We start from the raw sequence: 18,336 nt of genomic DNA, 5'->3' as shown, positions 1-18,336 counted from the left end.
GGCCAAATGTCATTTCTCATGGAAATGAAGACCTTGTTTTGACTTATAACTTATTACATGGTGAATTTCTTTGATAGATTATTTAATAATTAGTTATGATTACATTTATGGAATGAAAGCTATTGGTTTATGGAGTTCTTTTTTAATATGATATTTAAAAATCAGTGAAATAAAGTATTAATACCTATTATATTTGTTTCAGAAAAAAGGTCTGCAGTTTGTTCTTTTTTCTAAGTAATCCTTAGATTGGTGATATACTTGCTTCATAAAATGATTTTGCAAGATTTCCTTCCTCTGTGCTCTGGCATGGTGTAAATATTACCTCAGTTATCTGTTACTTGGGTCTGAAAGAATTTTACTTATGAAGTTGACTAGACTTGTAAATTTGGGTAGTGTAGCTCTCTAGTAAATCTCAGTTTTTTCCATGGCTCTTGGTCTCTTTCCTTTTTTATTTACTTAGTTCAGTTTTTAAATTTGTTTTGCTAGAATATAATCCAGATTTCAAATATATTTGCATAGAGTTTCACAAAGTGCTTTTGTATAATTTTTTAAATTTCTTGCATATCTGTAGTTTTTTCTCATTTTTAATATTGCACATTTGTGGTTTGAGTGGTTTAATGTATTAGGTTAAATAGTGTTTAATTTTTTAAGGTGTTGGACTGATTTTTCCTATTGTTTTTGTTTTCTAGTTCACTGTCCTCTGACTGTTCTTTCATTGCCTTTCTTCTGCCTTCCTGGAATTGTTCTTTTTCTAGATTCTGGAGATGAATGCTCAATTTTGGTATTTGTGATATTTTGGTATTTGTGTTTAGTAGTATATGTATTTTATGCCAAGACTTACCCACTGAGCTCAGCATTGGCCAGTTTATGTTTCCATTATTTATATATTTAAAATATTATGCAATTTTCCATTTTTAATCTTGTTTAACATATATATGAGAGCTTTTTGTTTTTGTTTTTTAATTTCTAAGTGGTTAAAGTTTCTTTCCTAGTAATTTAATTTCTACTTTATGGTATTATAATTAGAGAATAGAATTATAGATCTTTGGAAACTTCTTTGAAATTTTTTGTGTGGCCTAATATGTGATTCATTGTTTTTCTTAATGCTCAGTATTTGAAAATGAGGTACAGTCTTTTAGATATAGAATTCATTAATTCAGTCTTATTAACTATATTATTCAGTTTCTATATAGCACCCTTTTTATTCTCTATTTTATTTTATTTTTAAAAATATATTTTTATTGATTTCAGAGAGGAAAGGAGAGGGGGAGAGAGAGATAGAAACATCAATGATGAGAGAATCATTGATGGGCTGCCTCCTGCACACTCCCTACTGGGGATCAAGCCTGCAACCCAGGGATGTGCCCTTGACCAAAATCAAACCCAGGACCCTTCAGTCTGCAGGCTGATGCTCGATCCACTGAGCCACACTGGCTAGGGATATAGCACCCTTTTTAAATGTTTGTTTTGTCTTGAGCTGGCTGTTGTCGAGTTAAAATTTCTGTTGTCTGTTTTCAGTGGTCATTGTCTGATATGTCTTGATAATATTATAGATGTTTAAAAATGTATGTGCATTATATCTTCCTATGATTGGCATTGTTTATTGTTATAGAATACTCCTTGTCTTGATGGTTTTTCCCTGAATATAAACTTTTCATGATATAAAAAAATTTAGTTGCTTATATTCCTAATGTCCAGACAGCCATTTTTAACATTTTGATGTATATACTTTTATATTTTGATTTTATTTTATTTTATTTTATTTTTTTAAATTTCTTTATTGATTAAGGTGTCACATATTTGTCCTCATCCACCCATTCCCATCCCACACCCCTCCCCACGGATGCCCCAACCCCCTGTTGAACTTAACCATTGGATAGGCTCATATGCATGCACACAAATCCTTTGGTTGATCTCTCCCCCCTCCCCCCCACCCTCCCCTATCCTCCTTCTGAGGCCCGATAGTCCGATCAATGCCTCCTTGTTTCTGGTTCTGTTCTTGTTCCTCAGTCTATGTTGTTCATCATTTCCCCTAGATGAGCGAGATCATGTGTCACTAGATATATACTTATAAGAACTGAATGTGAGACGAGCAATAACAGTTATGCTGACAGGCAAATGAATCAGACTGTAGTGAGTTTCTTTCTGGACCAACAGTTCTTTTGAGACCCAATTTCAATGTCCACCAGTTCCTTGTGTGTACATGTCAGCACTGACCCCTCAGCTCTGGATGGTGGACAAATGGTGGTAACGGAGGTCCGACTCCCTCTGGTTTGGTCTCGGCCGGACCCAGGGGCACGGCTTCACCCAGACTCAGGGGCACGTGGCCTCACCCAGACCCAGAGTTGCGTGGCCTCACCCAGGCCCGGGACCCAGCCTCACCCGGATCCAGGGGCACACGGCCTCACCCGGACCCAGGATCTGGCTTCACCCGTACCCAGGGGCGCAAGGCCTCACCCGGACCCAGGGGCACATGGCCTCACCCGGGCCCAGGGACCCAGCCTCATCCGGGTCTAGGGGCGCGTGGCCTCACCCGGACCCAGGGGCGCGTGGCCTCACCCGGGTCCAGGGGCACGAGGCCTCACCCGGATCCAGGGACACATGGCCCTTTTATATTTTGATTATTTACATTTTAAAGAATTAAAAAACATCTTAAAAACAATTCAGATGATACTACAGGTAGTTTTTAATAACCTTTTTAACCTAATAAGCCATAGTATTTTCCCATCCATTAAATAGTCCTAAACATGATAAGTCCCTTCTTTCCTGATTTTTTTTTTTTGCTCATACAACTGAAAACAAAAAATTATGGATTTACTTTAGAATTATTTAGAATTCCCACCACTATTCATATTTTGAAATATCTCTTTCTAAAGTCTTTTTCTTGTTGTATGTATTTGCTTACTAAAGTGGGATTGTAGCCCTGGCTGGTTTAGCTCAGTGGATAGAGACTTGGCTTGCGACTAAAGGGTCCCGGGTTTGATTCCAGTCAAGGGCACATGCCCAAGTTGTGGCTCGATCCCCAGTAGGGGGCGTGCAGGAGGCAGCCATTCAGTAATTCTCTCTTATCATTGATGTTTCTCTCTCTCCCTTCTTCTCTGAAATAAATAAATAAAATATATTTTTTAAAAAGTGGGATTGTAGTCCACGTGCTGTGTATTGTTGTTGTTGTTTTATAAGAATGTGCCACAATTTTAATTTCCCTATTGATAGATATTTAATTTATTTTCCATGCTTCTTTTAGTGTGTATCTCAGATTAATTCTTGAAAATAGAAATACTGTGAATATGTTTAAGGTCATTGGCACATTTATGATTGCTTTTTCTCAAATTAACGTTTCTTACAGAGTGAGGCAAATTATTTCTTTTTATCATGTCTAACACAAATGCAGTATTTGATTTCTGTGTTATTTCCTGTTTTCAAAAAATTGCAGTCCAGAAATTTACCACCAACACCCTCCCTCCCCCTCCCCTTGAGATCTGGATATAGAAATATAGATACTGTATAAGTTCCCTGCTTAACAATCTAGAAAATCACATATAGTTACCATATAGACCTTCATTCAGTTGTGTGGAACACACTGAGGGCTAAATAGACATGGGTATTATACATTTTACTTATAAATACTCAGACATATTAGTCCTTCCTAGGGATTGCTGTTTAATGTTCCTCATTAAAGAAAAACCTCTCCCTCTGGAAGGCGGGGGAAGGTGGGTGAATGGGAGGTAATCAGCCAAAGACGTTATATGCATAGATGCATAACCCGTGGACACAGACAATAGGGTGCTGAAGACCTGGGGTGGGGGGTGGGGGCTGGCTGAAGAGGGTCAATGGGGGAAAAATATTTATTTAAAAAAAAGAAAAAGAAGTTGTCAACATACTATTTAAGGACTCGTGTATAACAAATTCATGGACAGGCAAAATGAGGAAATCTTTTAATAAACACTATGTTCTTAAACAACTGAAAAATGTGAAATATACTGCATGTTAATAAAAAATTTAAAAAAAGAAAAATCTCTCCCTCTCAGTACAACTTTCTACGTGTCTCCAAACAATATTTATGTTAGCTTATGTTAATTTCTAAAGATGTAATTAGATGCAAATTGATGTTATACTTGTTAATGATATTAGCCTACAAGAAAAAGGAGTGGTTATGTATATGGTCAGCATGTCACCTTGAGTGCAGGATCTGTTCTTATTCATCTTTATTTCCTTAGTCTAACAGTGCTTTTCAGACCTTCGCTTGCCTCAGAATCATCTGGAGAGCTTGTTAAAATGCTTATTGCTGGACTTGATCTAAGAATTCGTGATTTAATAATTCTGGGATTGAACCTGAGAATTTGCATTCCTACCATGCTCCTAGATGAGGACAATTATGCTCAGCCAGGGACCACTGGATGAAACTAGTCTAAAGTAATAAGCACATAACTTGGCATAGAGATGGAGCATCCTAAAAAATCTGTTAAGTGTTGCTATCACTGAATTCCTCATGCTGTTTTCAGCTGAACTGTTCTATCTACACTGTGTTTTCAAGTGAAGAGGCAGTTTATATTTATACTAGAGGCCCGGTGCACGAAATGCATGAAATTCGTGCATGGTGTGGGGTGGGGGGGCTGTCCCTCAGCCAAGCCTGCACCCTCCCACCGGGATCGGGCCTAAACGGGCAGTCGGACATCCCTCTCACAATCCAGGACTGCTGGCTCCCAACTGCTTGCCTGCCTGCCTTCCTGATTGCCTCTAACCACTTCTTCCTGCCAGCCTGATCACCCCCTAACCACTCTGCTGCCAGCCTGATTGATGCCTAACTGCTCCCCTGCCAGCCTGTATGCCCCCAACTTCCCTCCTCTGCCAGCCTGGTCACCCCTAACTGCCCTCCCCTGCAGGGTTGATCACCCCCAATTGCCCTCCCTTGCAGGCCTGGTGCCTCCCAACTGCCCTCCCCTGCTGGCCATTTTGTGGTGGCCATCTTGTGTCCACATGGGGGCAGCCATCTTTGACCACATGGGGGCAGCCATCTTGTGTGTTGGAGTGATGGTCAATTTGCATATTACTCTTTTATTAGATAGGATAGAGGCCTGGTGCACGGGTGGGGGGCCAGCTGGTTTGCCCTGAAGGATGTCCCGGATCAGGGTGGGGGTTCCCTTGGGGCGTGGGGCAGCCTGAGCAACGGGCCTGTGGTGGTTTGCAGGCCAGCCACACCCCCTGGCGACCCAAGAGGAGGCCCTGGTATCTGGAATTTATTTACCTTCTACAATTGAAACTTTGTAGCCTTGAGCGGAGCCAAGCCTCCTGCCTGCTCCATGGCTGGCAGCCATTTCTTTTGGGGTCTGTGTACCTTCTATAATTGAAACTTTGTAGCCTTAAGCGGAGGCCTGGGCCAGCCACGGTGTGCGGAAAGCTTTGCTTCTTCCATTGCCGGGGGAAACCCTTGCCTCCTGCTCTTTCCAGCTCCATAGCTGCCGCCATTTCTGTTTGGATTTGTTTACCTTCTATAATTGAAACTTTGTAGCCTTGAGTGGAGGCTTAGGCCAGCAAGGGCAGGCGGAAAGCTTGGCTTCCTCTGTTGCTGGGGAAACCCAAGCCTCCCTCCCGCTCTCTGTGGCTGTAGCCATCTTGGTTGGGTTTATTTGCATATTTGCTCCTGATTGGCTGGTGGGCATGGCTTGTGGGTGTAGTGGAGTTAGGGTCAATTTGCATATTACTCTTATATTATGTAGGATTTGGTTATAGGACTATATGTATATACATTTACTAGAAAAACAAACGGTAGTAATATTAGAATCATGTTTTTGTGCTGCATTTTAAAGCATCATCAGGATAAACTTTTCAAAATTAGCTTTTAAATTAAAGGTTTTTAAAATTTTTATTAGTCAAGCAATGTATTTATAAATAATGAACAGTTTGTCATTATTTATTTTAAAACTTCTTTATAAGTGAAAATTAGTCTATAATCATAATTAATTACTAGTTGAAATATCATTGATTCTCAAGTAATTCCACTCATTTCTTGCCAGGTTTATCAGTACTTTGCTACTAAGGGCTATATATTTAAGTATGGTAAAATAATTAAGTCAATAATTATATTTCCACTATAGATTTTAAACTACAGTAAATTTCAAGGGTAAGGATGAACTCTACAAAAAATATATTTAAAAGTTTTATATAAGATTTTTTTTAAGAGTTAAATAAGATGCAGCGAATTTTGTGAAGTCGTTATTAATTAATTTGTTTTTGTAAGTTTTTTTTTGAAGTGGCTTTAGGCTCTTACATATTGACAGTCAATATTAAAAAACAGTATTTTCTTGCTATGAGTTAGCTTGACCTGTTTTGAAATTGGTAACCCAGGGAAGCAAAGCTGCCTTTGCTAGTTTATGATTAAAGATAAAAATAACAAAAGTACCCAGGATTCATATCTGATATTTGAATACCAGATTCAGGTCTAGTATTCAAAATATATAAAGAATTCATTTTTTATGGCCAAGTAGTATTCCATTGTGGAAATGTACTGCAGCTTTTGTATCCACTCATCTGCTGATGGGCACTTGGGCTACTTTCAAATCTTGGGTATTGTAAATAATGCTGCAATGAACGAATTAGTGTTTCAGGTTTCTGTGCATGTACTCCAAGATTGCAACATCATGGGTGGACCTGGAGAGTATTATACTAAGTGAAATAAGCCCGTCAGAGAAAAACAAGTACCATATGATTTCACTCATAGGTGGAATGTAATTAACCAAATAAACTAACAAAGTGGAGACAGACTCCTGGGATAGAGAACAGCTGTCAGAGGTGAGGGTGTTGGGGCCTGGGTGAGAAGGGTAAAGAGACTGAGCAAAGAAAAAAATATTCTCATGGACATAGACAATAGTACGGTGATTGCCAAAGACAAAGGGGGGTGGGGAGAGGTGAAGAGGATAAAGAGGAGATCAACGGTGTTGGAAGGAGACTTGACTTGGGTGGTAAACACACAATATAATATGCAAATGATGTATTGTAGACCAGAAATCTATATAATTTTATTAACCAATGTCACCTTTATAAATTCAATAAAAAATAAATTTAAAACATACAAAGAATTCTTAAAACTCAACATAAGAAAACAACCTTTAAAAAAATGGGCCAAAAACCTTGATGTGTGTGTCATCAAGGAACATGGCAAATAAGCACCTGAAAAGATGCTCCACATCAGATGTTGTCAGGGAAATGCAAATTAAAACAGTAATGAGATTCCACTTCATACCTGAGGTAGTTCGACCTGCTTTGAAATACAAACACCTACAACACCAAATGCTGACCAGGATGTAGAGCAATAGCAACTCTCATTCATTGCTGGTGGAAATGCAAAATGGTGTGTAGCCACTTTGGAAGGTAGTTTGGCTGTTTCTTAGAAAACTAAGCATGCTCTTACCACACAATCCATCATTCATACTCTGGTATTTTACCCAAAGGATTTGGAAAATCTGCACATGGATGTTTATAGTAGCTTTATTCTTAATTGTTAAATCTTAGAGGCAACCAAGATGTCCTTCAATAGGTGATTAGATGAATAAAGTGTGGTACATTCAGACAACACTGATGGCTTTTTCATAAGAAGTTATATATTATGTAAAGTCATTGGTGCAGCCTCAACATAAGTGATGATATTTTTAATGTGTAAGAAAAATAGTTTTTAAAGCCATATATATTCACTGTGATAATCATTACTATTTGTCTTTAAGTTGTGGTTTTTACTTTCCCTAATTTACATTACACCAAGAGTCCTCTCATGTAGTAAGAATGATACTTTAATATTGTTAGTTTTTTTAAATATAGCTACTAAATGGTCTTACCATTTGGGACTTAATGTTTTGTATTACATTTGGATGTTTCATTAATGTTGATGTGAAAAACAAAATGTTTTGAGTAACTTAGAAGCATCTTTAATTGATCATGTCTAACTCAGAATGTGATAGAATGTTTTAAACTTTACCTAGGGTCATGAAAATCTTAGCGTTTAAAGGATTTTAGTAGTATAGCTTCTTAATTGGTTTTCATGAAAATTTTGAAATATGTTTGATTTGCTGTGAGAATAAGGAGTAAAGACAAGATTTCTTTGTTTTGTTCAAGACACCTAGCTGTTGGGCGGAAGAGGGAGCAGAAGAGAGGTCACATCAGCGTTCTGCGTCATGGGGGAGTGCTGATCAACTGAAAGAGGTAAGGTATTTCTGATTGTAGTCTATAACCTATTTTTATCCTAGCAAATTACCTTATCATTTCCTGAACATAATGGTGCTTTCTTTCAGAGTTTAAGAGTTGCCCTCCACGTTTTGGTGAACAAATACGAGTTTACCTTATTTGTGCTCTTCATGTTCTTTATAAATGTTTGTTCTGCAAACTCTCAGCTTTTGCCTTTTCCAGAATGAATTCTTATTTTACTTATAATTGCTATGTCTTCTTCATTTTGGTTGTCTTTTGTTCCCACTTCAGCTTTCTTGTTTTTGAGTTATAGCAATGAGAACTATAGATTATAGCTTTGTACAATAGTAGGAAAGTGTTTTCTGCTTCTAATAACTTTTTCATGATAGCCAGCATATTGTTGTCCTTTGAGACCCAGTAGTACAGTGGAATTCATATCTTTTGTAGTTTTTATTCTCTTACTCATTATGAATAACCCAATTTGTGATAATCTTTGTGTATATTTTGGATTATTTTTCCTGATCGTGTTATCTTTTATCTATCTAAATTCTTTTATTTTCATAGAAACTGAGTTGAAAGGCCATCTGGTTCAGTGGTCACCAACCTTTCGGACGTCATGAACCACCAGTGGTCTGCGGACCACCGGTTGGCGACCGCTGATCTAGTCTATCTCCTATGTAAACACTCCTTTAAAAAATGGTCATCTAGTCTATTTTGATCATTCTTGGTGAGAGAAGCTCCTCACTTTGCTAGAGAACCAAACTAGTTCAGTTGTTTCAGCTTAAGTTGTTAAATAGTTCATGTTATACATTGAACTCAGAATTATACCCCTTAGTTTTGACTCTGCCCTCGGTGTTATTGTGTAAGTCAGCTTTAAATATTTGAAAAGCTAGCAATATGTTATTTTTCTCCAGGGTAAACATTGACATTTCTCTCAAATAATTTTTATATATGCATGCCATAGTTTCCATAATTTTAGTATCATTTTAATATACTATGGCTATCAGTATCTTGCATATACTATGGTATCTAGACTGAATAGTTTCTCTATAATATCAATGTAGAGAAATCCTCAACTTCTGTCTGCCCTACACACAAATGCATGTACACAAAATCAGTTTTTCATAGCAGCAAGGAAAAAAGAAACGAAGGGAGGGAGGGAAGGCGGGTGAGAGGGAAGAAAGGAGGGAGGGAGGAAACTGGTTTAATATATCTAAAGTAGCTACATATCTATGCATAAAATACAAATACCAAAAAAGTAAACTTTCAGTTTTATCTCAGAAGTCAATACAATCTCAAAGCAATAGAAAAATAGATTTAGGAGTTCCAGAAAGTAAGAATAGTAAGTATCAGGAAAGAGAAATTTTTTAAGGATGAAAATTTGCTAGATTTGAAGAACCTTGTGTATCTTTATATTGGAAAAGCCCACCCGTTCCAAGGAGGAAAAACAGGACAATGAAAATATTAGGTCTAGCCAAAACTAGTTTGGCTCAGTGGATAGAGCGTCGGCCTGCGGACTCAAGGGTCCCGGGTTCGATTCCGGTCAGGGGCATGTACCTTGGTTGCGGGCACATCCCCAGTGGGGGGTGTGCAGGAGGCAGCCGATCGGTGTTTCTCCCTCATCGATGTTTCTAACTCTCTATCCCTCTCTCTTCCTCTCTGTAAAAAATCAATAAAATATATTAAAAAGAAAAAAGAAAATATTAGGTCTAGTGTACTGGAATTGTAGATCAAGGACACACACACACACACACACACACACACACACACTCACATTTGGAAAAAGGGCAGATTACCTATAAAGAAATGTCAGATTATCAATATGTTTATCACAAAATACAATTGATGTCAGTATACAGTGAGTTTGTGGTTTGTGTCTATGTTAAGGAAATGAGTTCAAGTAAAGCATCATTTTCCTTTAAGAAAAGATTGCTTCTCTTCCTTTAGATTATGTTTATTGAAGGGTTGTTGATCCAGCCTTTATTTACATTTTGCAAACCTTTAAAAAAAGTACAAGTGTACTTTTCCATTGGTTCCCTGTTTATATAAAACAATTTAAAATTAATGTACACAGCATAACTAGAGTTTAAAAAGTCTGCTAAGTAAATGACAAAGATTTAATACTTGTCACTTTTTATGATACTTGATTTCTACCATTTAGTAGAGGTAAAAGAGCATAAAGGTAAATTTTTAGGATTTTTTTTTTTTTTTTAGAAAACATCATCAGCCTTTAGTGGCACTGCATTTATTCATGGAATAATGTCAGGTGAATAAGACTATGCTCAGTATTGTGTAAAGCATCTAGAATTTCAAAAGAAACAGTAGATAACAACAATCTACTTCTTAAATGGCTTAATTACATATTAGGACAGTGGTCAGCAAACTCATTTGTCAACAGAGCCAAATATCAACAGTACAACGATTGAAATTTCTTTTGAGAGCCAAATTTTTTAAACTTAAACTTCTTCTAATGCCACTTCTTCAAAATAGACTCGCCCAGGCCGTGGTATTTTGTGGAAGAGCCACACTCAAGGGGCCAAAGAGCCGCATGTGGCTCGCGAGCTGCAGTTTGCCGACCACGGTATTAGGAAAAGCAGCCGAGACTTTAAGGAATAATTACAAAAGGACTTTATATTAACTCCTATTGTCCTTGTTCAATGAAAGAAGAAGGCAAATAGTTTGTGATAAATATATTTGTTTCCTGCCCGTAGTATAAAACTAGAATCTGATCACTTACACTCCTGCAGTCCCTCCAGGTGAGCATGCTTTCCAATCTCTTACCATAGTCAACGCTTCTTACTTCTCTCATGGTTATATTGCTCGTCTTCTCCCAACTAGGGCCTTCTACAGCTGGGTGCCTTCATGGGGAAGGGATCCTGGAGGCTCCTTTTCTGTGTCTTGCTCACCTCCTTCCTAACTCCCTAGCTCCTGTTTCCGACCCCTCTGGAGTTGGAGCGTGGGGGAGAGAGGGAAAGGTAAGGGGAATAGATATGTTCCTACTTGACTGGTACTGTTGTAAGATGCCTTGACATTCCCTGGGCTTGACAGATTCTTAAAACTTCCTTTTGTGACTTCATGGGTTCTTTGGAATTCCTTGTTGCTACACCTCTCTTACCTTTAGTTCTGTCTTTAAGAGTTAGTGAGTCTCTTACTCTCTCCTTGGCCTCTAGAATTCTAGACCTAGATTTCACATTCCCAGCTGCTGAGCTCCTTCACCCTTCTAGGCAGCCCTCTTACATGGGACCTAAGACACCCCTCCACAATGACTCTCACCCTCATTCCCAAATGGTTCCTGGAAAACTCATATATTTTTTGTCTGGTTAATGTCTGGAGCTTATGCTGATTCAAATGCTACAGTAAAACTCTGTTATACTAGCTTCACATTTTGAGTATCTGGAGTGGGTATCAGATACAAATTCATCATGACCCCTTATCTGTGGGGAACATATATCAGTCATTCAAGTTGTCCCATTAAAACTCGTCTCCATTTGAGGCAAAGGAGAAATATACCCTTTTGGGTCTTGGATTTTATTTTTTTCCTACTTACAGCCTAAAAAGCTGCTTTTACAGTTTCATGGATGCTGGCAGAGTCATGAGACTCCTGGTTTAGACAGGGGACTTCAGCACAGCAAGTATCAAGGTTATAAAGTTTGCATTTGTTCTGACCCTGAAGTCACATAGGGAGATGGGGAGGGCCCAAATGGATGCCTGCCCATGCAGTAGATCCCATTTCAGAAGAGAGAAACAGAGCTGGGGGAATCCACTGTTTTTATAGTAAGCAGTAAGCAAACCTTTTGATCCCAGAAGGTGTCATTCCCAGAGAAAACAAAAATGATACATGTTGTATTATTGTTTTATTATTTTTTCTTTTACTATTCATGATTTTGATAAGCATAAGTTGAAAAAGGTGCGTTTACTATTCATAAGTCCTTCAATGGAAATAAGGAAAAATCATAGGTTGCTTCTTTATCTTAGTCCTGTTCTCATTGGAAAGATAGTTTTTCTTAAAGGGAACCATCTGTGGAAGTAAGGAAAATGATTAGGGATGCTTCTCACTTCTAATAAAATAACAATTATTAGATATGATTTCATTTTATTTATTTAAATTTTTATTTATTGATTTTTAGACAGAGAAACATCGATTTGTTATTCCACTTATTTATGCATTCATTGGTTGATTCTTGTATGTGCCCTCACTGGGGGATCGAACCCACAAACCTGGCATATCAGGATGATACTCTAACCACCTGAGCCACCTGGCCAAGGCCAATTATTAAATATTACTGATATGGACTTCTCTTTTTACATAAGAAAAATAAAAGTTTCCTTATAGTTTTACTAAGAGTATACCTTTTGCCCTAACATTCTTTTAGTATTGGTATTTAAAAAATTTTTTTATCATACTATAATAGGCAAAAATATTGCAATAATATTTTCTCTGGACCTAAAAGACAACAGAATGGAGAATTTTGATTATCCATTTGAAAGCAAAGGAATTGTGTGATGAACCTTTTAAAACTATATATTTTTAATAAAGTCTCTGTTTCAGTCCATATTGAGTTATAAAGATGTTTTATAATTTTTTATTATTTAAAATTGTATTCAATAGGCACAGTTTTTAAGGTCCTAAATACTGTTATCAGAAAAATAGAAACTTATCAGTAGGTTAGTATGTAGTCAGTTAATTGCTCCATCACATTTTTGTTCATCTTTATTCTATTTTCACATCTTGCAATATCTCCAACATTAGAAAGGAAGTTACTTTGCGAAGTGGTTGAGATTATGAGCCAATACATAGTAACTGGTAGTTATTGCAGTTGAACATTAACCTAGTATTACTTTCAGCACTGTTGGTAGGAAATAGAAAGAAGTTATGAATTAAAGACTGAAGGACTAGGCCTGCCATTTACTTGCTGTGTTACATTGGGAAAGGTATTTTTATTTTTAGTGTTTCCTGGTCTATAAAAGAGATACAATAAATCTGTGGGATCAAGTAGGTTTGTGAACTAAGTGTATTTTAAATGTTAGTCTGGTATTGTTAACATGCCTCTGTTGAAAATTGTGCCTTGTAGGTAGTTGTAAATACATTCTATATTAAAACTTATTTTATATGTATAAAACTTGTCTCAGAGCTGGCTGTATCTTTGGGGATGAATTTGTGTGTGGGAGTATCTTTGTCTATCTGTTCCTGGGCAAGCATATCTGTGGGTATGTAAGGGTTGATGTTTGTGCAGGTAACCTCTCCCTATGCATGTGTGTGTGCTCCTTTTATATTCACGTTTGTGCATGCATGTGCCTGCATTTGCTCATTTGATTATCATGGGCTGAATAAATAGCAGAGAGTTCATTTGGGTTTGCCTGTTGGCACTTTAAAGAAAAACAGGAAGACAACACTGAGTATGTACATTTATGGAAAGACAAAAGAAGTTTTAAATTTTTATCTATCTTTAGTGTTAGATTAGGAGGTGTTGCATTTTAAATTCTTCTGAACACTGTCAAGGAATATAATATTAAAATTTGTTTTCGACTACAGGACCTTTCTTTTGAGACACTTGATCTTTACAAGCACTAAAGTTTGTCACATATTCCCTTTTTTTCATACAAAAGTGAATAACAGCTTGAGATTCATGACCTCTCGCAACATTTTCAAGAAAATTTCTTAGGTAAATAGCTTTAATATTTTTTTTTTTTAGTTCAGGTGTCAAATTTTCATTTCCATTTGTATGTTTGTCTTCACTTTTTATAAGATTTCTTTATCTCCTCGTGAGTTATTAACTTGATTCTTTAAACAATAGTGAATAGTGGTTAAGATAGAAAACTCTGGAACTACACTTCCTAAATTTAAATATTTGTTTCACCACTTAACTGTATGACTTTTAGTAAGCTCTTTAATCTTTCTACCTCTCAGTTTCCTCATCTATAAGATGGGGGTATTAGTAGTACCTATCTCATCTGCTTTTATTGAAAAACTAGAGGCCTGGTGCACGAAATTCAAGCACAGGTAGGGTCCCTAGGCCTGGCCAGCAACCAGGTCTGATTGGGGCCTTCTGGCTGCTGGCTGGGGCCTTCCTTCGTTCTGCACTGCCCCCTCGTGGTCAGCACACATCATAGCAAGTGGTCGAACTCCCGGTCTGTCTAACTCCTGAGGGGACAATTTGCATATTAACCTTTTATTATATAGGATGAATGAGGTGATTCCCATAAAAGCACATGGCAAAGTAAACTAGCTTGTAAACTAGTTCTATTTTCTTTTTTTTCCTAAAAGCCTTAAAATCCTGCTTTTACTCCTATTACCTTTTAAGATTTCTCATTTCCCTGGCCTGTGGAATAGAATTCATTCTGACTAACAGTGCCTGAGGCAAAAGTACTCAGTCAGTTATTTGAAGCTGAATTTAGTTTTATTTTTAAATGCTAACAAAAGTATGTTGGAAGAGGGGAGACTAACAAGACAAAAATAGCAAATAAACAAGAATGATGTTATCAGGTTTTCAAAAATTTACAATAAAATGTATTCATAATTCTCAGATTTTAAGTGGGGCCAATCCTTGATTTTTGTTTATCTGATTCCACAAATGATTTAGTCATTTCTTTGTATGTATGCTGTTTCTTCTGTCTACAATGATTATTTCTTCTTTTGACCCAGGATCACGTATTCATTAACTTTTTAATACTTTGCACCTTATTTGCTTGGGACCCCTTTCATGTTGGGATGTCAGACTACCATTTTCTGCCAGATTCCCCACAGGCTAGGCCAAGAGACCCCACCAGTGCACGAATCCATGCACCGGGGCTCTAGTTGACATATAACATTGTATAAGTTTAAGGTATATAATGTAATCATTTGATATATATATGTTGCAAAATCATCACCTCACACAGTTACAGTTTTTTATGTATAGTGAGAACTTTTAAGATCTCTCTTAGCAACTTTGAAATATACAATATAGCATTGTTAACTATGGTCACTGTGCTATACATTACATTCCCAGAAATTACTCATCTTACAACTGGAAGTTTGTACCCTTTGACTACCTTCACCCATTTCTTGCCCCTCCCTCCGCCCCCCACTCCACCTCTGGCAACCACCAATCTTCTCTGTTATTATAAGTTTGTTGGGTTTTTTTAAAGATTCCACATACTAGTATAAGTGAGATCATACAGTATTTGCCTTTCTTTGTCTACCTTATTTTACTTAGCATACCCTCAAGGCCCAGTCTTAACTTTTTTTATTAAGGTCACAAAATAGCTAATGAATATTTAGAAACACAAAGTCAGATTCATCTATAGTTTCGTTTTAAAAATCCAATCAGTATAACTCGGTAAAGAAAAGTTGTATGGTCATTTCATCATAGTAACCAGGGTAGGTAGGCTCAGCAAAGTGAGGACCAGGAGCTTCTGTGTGATGCGATGGAATGTAGGCTTTAAGGAGGCTGTCTGAGGCAGAGGATCAGAGCTGTGCATGCGGGTGGGAGGGGTGTGTGTATGTGTGTGTGTGTGTGTGTGTGTGTGGTGGGGGGGTGGTTGGAGTTACAGTTTCCTTCTACACCTCCCTCCCAGAAGACACCTTTGTGTCTACTCTCCACTGGTGCTAAGGTCAGGGAGAAGAGGTGGCTTTGGCTGTCATGCGGTCTTGAGCATCAAAGGGAAAAGAGAAGACAAAGTCTAAGTAAAAGCCCTGGAAGGTGAGAACATTTGCAGTTTTACTATGTAGGTCTGCGCCTCTCCTGAATATGGTGTAAATAGCACAGGGACCTCCTGTACTCTGAAGCAAAGGAGGATTTATGGCATTTTGCTTTCGTTTCACATAGTTCTTGACAAAAAAATGTGTAAATGTTCTGAGTACATATATATATTTAGGACGATGAGCTTCACTTTTACCTAATCTCTGCTGAATTGTAAACAAGAGCATCGCTATGTTATAGTCCAAAAATAAACATATTGTGTGAAAACTATAAGGTTGCATAATTTAAATTGGTATTTCTAAAAAGTAAGGTGTGTGCTGTGATGTATACATTTTGTTTTCAGGGGTTTGTTAAAGATGTTTAGGACAAGATGTTTTTTGGCTTATTTTGATGTTTCAAAGCCCTTTATTTTTGTTAGTTTATTTTTAAAGATATTTTTTAAATGGAAAAGCATTAATTGCCTTGATTAATCCCTAAGCATTATGTGCTCTTCTATTCAAACTCTTGGTTTCAAAATACCAATAAACATCATTGATACTCAGAAAACACTTAATTTTATATCTCTATCCTAATTAAATGACTTGTATGATTTGAAATTCTATATTTTTATCATAGTGAATAAACTGTCTTGATTTAGAGTAATTATCTACTAATTGTTATTCCTTTTCCAGTGAAAATTAATGTCCTTTAGAAGAAAGTTATCTCATTATGACAGCACAAGGAACACATAGACAATCTTATTTGTATATCTTTGCAAAGACGTTGCATGAAAGACCATAAGCTACAGAGATTTAGGAAAAGTAAAGGGATAAATGGATATTAATATAAAAGAAAGGATATGAATTATTCCTTTGTTTAAGTGCTATATTTCTTTCCATGTTGTTTCTCTTCTATTTGCCACATGTAAAAATAAATTTTCCCTGTAACCTATTTACTTTTTCCCTTGAGCTTTAATAACAACTGTCTATTTTGCTTTTCATTGTCATAGTTATTAAAGGTAAGTATTTAGCTAATACTAAAATATTTTGTATTTTTGCTTTACTGTATATCTTTGAGGAAATATATTTTACAGACTTTACTTTGTACTTACACTTCAGCTAGTAGGTAACATAAAAGTGGTTTTTCCAGGTATAACTGTTAATTGATGTAATATTTTCATAAGTAATACCAATATTAAATAACTTCTCTCAAATTGCTAATGATACCCTTTAAAATGCTCAGGAATATTTTATTCCTGGTCTAGCACATTTTAAGCAGATTGTACTTCACCTAAAATACATCAGTAATTTAATGATTTCCAAGTCATATTGTAGTCAAATGACTTTTCTTTAGCCTGTGAGTGTTACCATTACATTTAGGGGAATGACCCTAAGTTATGTTTGTTTTTTAAAAGTTGTGTGATTAGAGCCAAGTGTCTGTCAGTGAATGAATGGATAAAGAACATGTCGTATATACACAATGGAATATTACCCAGCCACAAGAAGGAAGGCAATCCTGCCATTTGCAGATGAACCTTGAGGGCATTATGCTAAGTGAAATAAGTCTTATAGAGAAAGGCAAATACTGTATGATATCAGTTGTATATGGGACCTAAAAGAGCTCAATTCATAGAAACAGAGAGGAGAGTTGTGATTATCAGGGCTCAAGGGTGGACAAACTGGAGGTTGGTCAGAGGGTCAACACTTCCAGTTATAAGATGAATGAATTCTGGGGATCTAATGTACAGCATTTTCATTATAGTTAATAATACCGAAATACATACTTAAAAGTTGCTAAGAGAGCAAATCTCAAATGTTCTTGCTACAAAAAAGAAACCATAGTTATGTGATGGGATGGAGGTGTTAGCTAATGCTCTGGTGGCATCATTTTGCAATATATAAATGTAGCAAATGAACACATTGTACACCTTAAACTTATGAATATTTATGTCAGTTATATCTCAATAAAGCTGGAAAATAAAATGCCATTTGTGTGACTAAAGAGTAATAAATAGTAAAATATTAAGTACTAATAAAATACTAACAAATTACCTAAATGATTTGATTTTTCTTACCACTATGGAATTTAAAATTTTTAAGTATTTATTTAGTAATTGATAAAGCAGGTTGATTTTGTTTACATAAGACTTAACTAATATTGTCCCTGTATTAAGAGATTGGGTTTGACTTTAATCCCTAGGAATGTGAAATACTAGTTTCTCACTTTACAAAAAGCATTTTAAAGAGGAAGGTATTTCTGGTGTTACAAAGGTAAAATCTGAAATAATCTGGGGAAATTTACTGTACATGTTTACCAACAACATTATTTAAATTGTGCAATTGAACATTTGTAGCATATATTTATTATTTCTTTTTTAAAATTTATTTATTTTTTATTGTCTAAAGTTTTACATATGTCTCCTTTTCCTCCAATTGACCTTCCTCTCCCCAGCATTCCCACCCCGGGCAAGCCCCCAGTGCCCCAGTGTCTGTGTCCATTG

The 18,336-nt window shown here is 36.6% G+C and overlaps 1 protein-coding gene and 1 long non-coding RNA gene across 2 annotated transcripts in view; one reads left to right on the top strand and one right to left on the bottom strand.

Annotated features, from left to right (window-relative positions):
- The window catches only part of LOC129151459 (uncharacterized), a 29,659-nt gene extending 18,504 nt beyond the window's left edge, over positions 1-11,155 (bottom strand). Inside the window, exon 1 of the long non-coding RNA XR_008558145.1 lies at positions 10,957-11,155. This is a non-coding gene — a long non-coding RNA (uncharacterized LOC129151459). The remainder of the gene's footprint in view (positions 1-10,956) is intronic.
- GLCCI1 (glucocorticoid induced 1) overlaps positions 1-18,336 on the top strand; it is a 74,128-nt gene that overhangs the window by 36,636 nt on the left and 19,156 nt on the right. Inside the window, exon 3 of the mRNA XM_054726479.1 lies at positions 8,107-8,193. Coding sequence (XP_054582454.1) covers positions 8,107-8,193 — 87 coding nt within the window. The remainder of the gene's footprint in view (positions 1-8,106; positions 8,194-18,336) is intronic.

The sequence above is a fragment of the Eptesicus fuscus genome, chromosome 14 (genome assembly GCF_027574615.1).
Source record: "Eptesicus fuscus isolate TK198812 chromosome 14, DD_ASM_mEF_20220401, whole genome shotgun sequence".
In the NCBI taxonomy this organism is placed as follows: Eukaryota; Metazoa; Chordata; class Mammalia; order Chiroptera; family Vespertilionidae; genus Eptesicus; species Eptesicus fuscus.
Note: the sequence above shows the minus strand (reverse complement) of the source record. Positions and strands in the feature narration are given on the sequence as shown.